Source organism: Penicillium mononematosum, assembly GCF_028829835.1.
Source record: "Penicillium mononematosum strain IBT 11891 chromosome Unknown utg000002l:1.0-8112719.0:1.0-8118358.0, whole genome shotgun sequence".
NCBI lineage: Eukaryota > Fungi > Ascomycota > Eurotiomycetes > Eurotiales > Aspergillaceae > Penicillium > Penicillium mononematosum.
In genome coordinates this window covers 6,616,796-6,622,795 of record NW_026643272.1, presented here as the reverse complement: position 1 = coordinate 6,622,795, position 6,000 = coordinate 6,616,796, and the positions used below count along the sequence as shown (strand labels likewise).

Genomic DNA, 6,000 nt, shown 5'->3' with positions numbered 1-6,000 from the left:
CCTCTCTTTCAGGGGAGCTCAACTACAAGACAAATCCACCATCTGGGTAGGACGGCAGAGAATATCTTTATTCTACATCTCTTCCACTTCTTTCCTCTTTCTGGAAATTCTCTTTCTCTTCTTTACTCTCGCTGGACTAGCTTCCTTGCGATTCAACCTCTATCAGCATATCTTTTATCTTGTCTACCAGGGTCTAAAAGATCACAACAATGACTTTAGTGGCAAGACCAATTCCTCCTACCCCTCCCCAGTCTACAGACGGACATCCTTTGCCTGAAGAGCCCTACCAAGGCCCTGGGGCGTACCGACCTGTGTGCATCGATATGCAGGTGCCTCGTGGGCGAATCAACAGTGGCCAAGAAATGGTGAGTCCATTGTCTTCTGGCTGTTTCCCAATAGCAATGCTAACCATCCTAGCACTACGGTTCTCCTCCGTTCTACACCACCCCCGGTTTTTCTCACAACATGCCTCCTCAATCGGTAAGCTCGACTCCCATGTTGCCGTTTGACCGCGCGTAAGACTGACCAGGATACCGAAAATCAGATTATGATGTCTGGTGCCCAGGTTACCACGCCTCCTCCGGCATCTGATGAAGATCTCGTTTCAATGGGATCACCTACTGTGATGACCCCTTCGTCATCTTGGTCACAGTCGGGGTCCCCGCGCACTCGTCCCAAAAAGACAGCCAAACAGCGACGCCAGCGTAACCGGAGAGAACTCTCCGATTCAGATATCAAGCTCGATGGCCCAATCAGTCAACTTACTGAATCTTTTCACTCTACTCCTATCAAAGACATGGACGCCTGGGTGTCTCGATCTGCTTCTGAGCGACAGGACGAGGTCCGCAAGAAGAATGGGAAAATCTCTCGACCCATGAATTCCTTCATGCTTTATCGGTCTGCATACGCAGAGCGCACCAAGAGACTAGTGGGCGCCAACAACCATCAAATTGTCTCAAAGATTGCGGGCCAGGGCTGGAAGCTAGAACCCGCTGAGATTCGCCAAAAATACGAAGACCTGGCGAAGCAAGAACGTGACAACCATGCTGCAACACACCCAGACTACAAGTTCTCGCCCAACAAAGCCGCAGCCACTTCTAGTCGACGTGAAAGCGGCTCCCCTGCCCTCACGCCAGGACACATTGCCGATGACGGGGGTTTCTCTGACATGGAAAGTGACCTTGGATCGACTACGTATCACGGGTCTGCCTACGCCCACTCACGATCCCAAAGCTTCGAAGAGGCCTACTACGACAGTAGCCGAGATTCTTCGCCATTTGGACCTGACTCCATGATGACACCCGGATACGTTCACCCCTCGTGGCAAAACACAAGCCACCCAAGTGGCCTCCCAGTGGTACAGCCCAGCTCTCTCCACGCTTCCGAATCTTACGGAGACATGCACTACCGCCCCACCAGCCCAAACCAGCAGGATATGGGATATGGCTCTTCCCTCGCTGGACTCCCTGGTGGTTCTCACCACGAGTTGCTCCAGCCTCAGCTTGGTCACCCGTCGCAAGATCTCCCCATGCACGACATGGATCCCCGCCTTCTGAGCAACGGCGGCGAGTCTTCCGGAGTTGGCGCCATGGCCGGTCCTTCCTACGCCGCTACTTCTGGCTCATATCCTACCTGGGTTGACGAGACTCAGTCCGACTTTTATGCAGCCTCATCAGCGCCGTCCATGTCTCCCAGCACCGTTTCATACGCTCATCCTAGCATGACCTCTGCCTACCTCCCCAGCATGCAGAGCATCGAGAACCGTGATCCATCATGGGAGATGCCTCGCCATGAAAGCATGGCTGACCCTACTGGCACTGAGTTCGAGTTGTGGTGCTCCGCTGAGCCCAACTCCAACAGCTACTAAGCGCTGGCAGAAAGTCAAACACGGCTATCCCAAGGGCATTTCATAAGTCTACTGTGTCATTGGAAAAAAATCTGGGCTGACCGACTTCTTGCTGCTGCACTCCTGGTTGAGGATGGAGCAAGAGTTGGCCACGCCGATGGGCTTTTCAAAACAAAAAGCTCAGTGGGGTACGGAGTTTGGGCTTGGGATGTATGCGGTTCATGATCTCCTTAGTTCGGTCTTTTGTCTTTTCCCTTTCATGCTGCCATGCCAATCGATCTGGTATTTGTCTTACTTTCATTTGATTTTTCGGATTTGCTGGAACTCGATTCGATGCTTAGGGTCTTTAGATTTCTGTCATTTTCGCGCTCAAGGAATTATGCACTGGAGGGAATCGTGATTTTTCTAATGCGCATTGATTTTTGCCTACTCAAATATCCATTCAAGTCCTCTATCTCCAAAGCCATTAAACATTAGGTAAAAGGTTGCGTTGACTGTCACCTGTCTCAGCTAGATTGGCACCCACACGGACCTTCTCGGTAACCCTACTATTCCATGCTGGAAACGGCAGTGATATCCCTCCCTGGAGATGTTGATCTCATGGCTTGCATTAGATATCGTTCTGTCTTGTTCTATCACACTCTATCACACCGCTACTTGAGAGATTCGCACGCCATTGCCATATCCTAGAATGCCCCGATGAAGCAATATCGCCACGTTTTTTCCCCCATGTTTTTGTGGCGTCGCCAGAATTCCCAAGCTTATCTCCCTCATTAAATTAAAAACACCAGACGGCTTCAAGTATAGGATTGGAACTAGGTTTGTCCACTTCGAATGAAACCAAGTACAAAACACTGTTACATGGGCATTGGTACCTACAAAACATGTATGGATCCATGCCCTTTGTGTTGAAGAGTAGTACCTATAGATGCTGCTAACAAAGGGTCCTAAACCCTGAAAGACCTGTTTATCTTCTTTTCTGTTTCTAACGCAAGGTGCTCATTGTTAAGCGCGCTTCCTAGACAGGAAATCCATACGGTGTATATTGCCGAAGCCAATATTGACCCAATCTAGGTAGGTCCTCTCAATAAAGAGGCACAGAGCAGAGACAAATACGTCTGTCTCGCCTAACACAGACTCCATGCTTTTCTCTGGTGCTTGACACACTTCTCGTATACCTCTCTCGTATACCCCCAAGCCCTAAGTCAGGCAATACTCCACCGCCCCGCCTGCCCACCGCCTTGACCCCAAAGGCCTCGCCGAGCAAGGCGAATTGATTCTGTTGACCAAGACATTGCATAGGGACACCCTTACGAGACTGTTTCAATAAAAGCCAAATCAGTCGATACATATTTTCTCCAGGAAGAAAATTAAATCACTAATCCGGAGTCCACGACAACAAAACAATTTCACTTCCGTTCCTCCGCACCCCTCCTACCCCTCAACCACATTCAAGCTCCAAAAGCAACATCCACAGCCAACATGTCGATTCCCAACGAAGCTCTGCAAAAGGTGTGTCTTGGGCTGGATAAATTCACGTCTTTGAGTTGGATACTGCGAGCAGATGGCCAGGGGAAGTGGTGTGCCAAGTCAATTCGGTCTCACTCAGCCTCTTGTCTCTCTCTCTGGTTCCCGATTGAAGAAGTCAATTCCAATGAAAGTGTGCAAATGCTAATGCTTTTAACAAATACAGCTCCTCCAGGAGATTGAGACCCGTGCGATCGCCTCGCAGCAGCAGATCAGTATCACCAAGGCTCATATGACGGCCAAGCAGCGCGATATCCGCATGCTACAGCTTACATCGAAAGAGTTGTCTGAGCTGCCTTCCGAGACGAGGGTTTATGAGGGCGTCGGAAAGATGTGAGCATTTTTTATTTTATTTTTATTTTTATTTCTTTTCCTATCTTGTCTTTTTGTTTCTTATTTCGTTTCTCATCTCCTGTTCTCAATTTTGCGACCCCAAGAGACAGTCGGGGAAATTTTTCATTGGCCCTATTTTTCGGAAACTGAGACTGACTTATTGCCCTGTTCCAGGTTCGTCAATGTTCCCGTCGACACAGTTAACAAGCGTCTTACGCGTGAGAGCGGCGAGGCCACCACTGAGATCGCCAGCCTCGAGAAGAAGCTGCAATATCACGAGACAACAAACCAGAAGAGTCGGGAGAACCTGGAGCAGATTCTCAAGTCTGGTGGGAGGGCGTGAACACATTGTTGAAATAAGAATATGAGACGAGAGCAAGACGTGAACGCGACGCGCTCCCATGTGGCGGGTATCCTTGATTGTGGTATCTGTATACCAAAGGTTCAGCGATTCTCGTGAATGTGAATCTCCATGGAAGGAAGCAGACAATGCTGATTCTACTTTGTCTTTTCCTTTCGGGCGGATCTGGGACACGGTTGGATGGCTTGAAGACGCCGTCATCTCGAGGCTGACGAGTGGATACGATATACTATGCCGAGTGGAGATACAGGGAAGGTAGAAATGGTTGCCCTTCTATGTCCGGCTGGCCTGGTCACATTCTGGCGGCTATACATACGTGGGTTTAGGCTGGTGACTTAGATACCCAGGAGTTATTGTTTGCAAAAATATCTTTCTTGGATGAACCAAGCGAGGAAATAGCGTTCACAGGTGCCATGATAACCTCTTTACATATAACTCCATCTTCTGCCATTCCTTTGCCAATGCCTAAATCTGCATTCAAGAATTGATTGACCTTCGGCCGTCTAGCGAGAGAGAGCCATCGAGAGAAATACGTAGCCTCGGTGCAAACATCCCAAGATTTAGTATGTTCATTATACAAGTTGCGTGTCAAGAAATGCATTGTGGGGCCGTGGTAGCTTACCGTGCTGCAGCTGTCATTGTCAACGATGCAAGGGTCCTCAAATGCGAAGCACGGTTAAATCTACTTCGCTCTCGTCCTGTCTACTATTCGACATACAGTAAGTCCCTATGTAGCCCTAATATTTTTATAGTATCTCACCAAAATACCAATTTGGTAGGGCTGATATGCCAAGCGCTGTCTAGTTGAAAGCATACCTGAAGATCTGCAACTATCTTCCAAGATTGTAAGGGAACGAAAAAAAAAAGATTAAATCATAAAATCATGCATAACTCTAACTATATCATATACAACTTACATCGTACATTGTAGGGCTTTCATGTGCTACCATACTAATGCCATCAGCGTCATCTCAGTACTCATACTACTTCAATGCCCATGTTCCCCACTGCGTATATTAAAAATGACGTATATCCGGGCAACAGAATTACCCATTTCCTGGAATGAAAACCAACGGCGCATAATTCGTGAGACAATGCCATGTGATAGGCTTATATTGTGGCAACTTTGCGATACTGGCAACAAGTCACGGACTGGCCGCTGGGTGGGGCCCTTGTCGCTGTTATTGCAATGACAGGGTTCCCATGTCTAGGAATAGAGATGGACAGTGTGTTGTACCGAGTACACACAGACATACAATGTACTTTTTTGCCACTGTAGCTGCTAGGCAGATAGCTTATTATAGGTGTGGCTTGAGTTGGGGCGCTATATGTGTAGGTTGGATATAAGGCTAGAAAAAGTCTAGGGGTTACCCTATAGTATTTTATATTGAGCCATGGTACTTATAAGGTTAGGTCAGGAAGCTTCAAGTTAGATGCGGTAAATGTAAAGTATAGCGAGAGCGCAGTTTTGATGGTCTTCACTGGCATAGAAAGTCTTTGGGGGTACAGTTACTCACTCGGTGGAGGTATATAACCACTAGCGATGCTTCATTTAGCCGCGTTGGATTGTATCCAAAAGAATGATGCAGTCAGGTACTGTAGACCCACACACAGCTGTGTAACATACATGGATAGCGGTCTTCGAGAACTAGACACATGAAGTCGAATATGAGTGTTCATAGACGTGACGTAGAAACTAGGAAGAAGGAAGTCGGGTGCAGAAGTCAGGTGTCCATGGGTCATTTCACGGGAACAGCCGAGCTCATCCACAGGTCCCTCGTCGCATTCCATGGATGGTATCACGTTCTTAGATGCATGTATGTATGAAACGAACCAGCCCGCTCACTCCAGATGTCCGTTATTCAAACCTACGTGGACACACGGCCTAACCCGTGCGAGCAGTCGAGACGGCAGATCTTTCAGGCACTCAGAT

At 48.3% G+C, this 6,000-nt stretch overlaps 2 protein-coding genes across 2 annotated transcripts; both read left to right on the top strand.

The window, feature by feature from the left end:
• Positions 1-209: 209 nt before the first annotated feature.
• Positions 210-1,867, top strand: N7519_004295 (HMG-box domain-containing protein; the record flags this gene model as incomplete). Its single annotated transcript, XM_057291071.1, has 3 exons — positions 210-365; positions 418-480; positions 530-1,867. The coding sequence occupies 3 exons, from the start codon at positions 210-212 to the stop codon at positions 1,865-1,867; spliced, it is 1,557 nt and encodes a 518-aa protein (XP_057152273.1).
• A 1,461-nt stretch (positions 1,868-3,328) lies between these two features.
• N7519_004294 (putative prefoldin subunit 1) lies at positions 3,329-4,049 on the top strand (the record flags this gene model as incomplete). Its single annotated transcript, XM_057291070.1, has 3 exons — positions 3,329-3,358; positions 3,540-3,706; positions 3,881-4,049. The coding sequence occupies 3 exons, from the start codon at positions 3,329-3,331 to the stop codon at positions 4,047-4,049; spliced, it is 366 nt and encodes a 121-aa protein (XP_057152272.1).
• Positions 4,050-6,000: the final 1,951 nt, after the last annotated feature.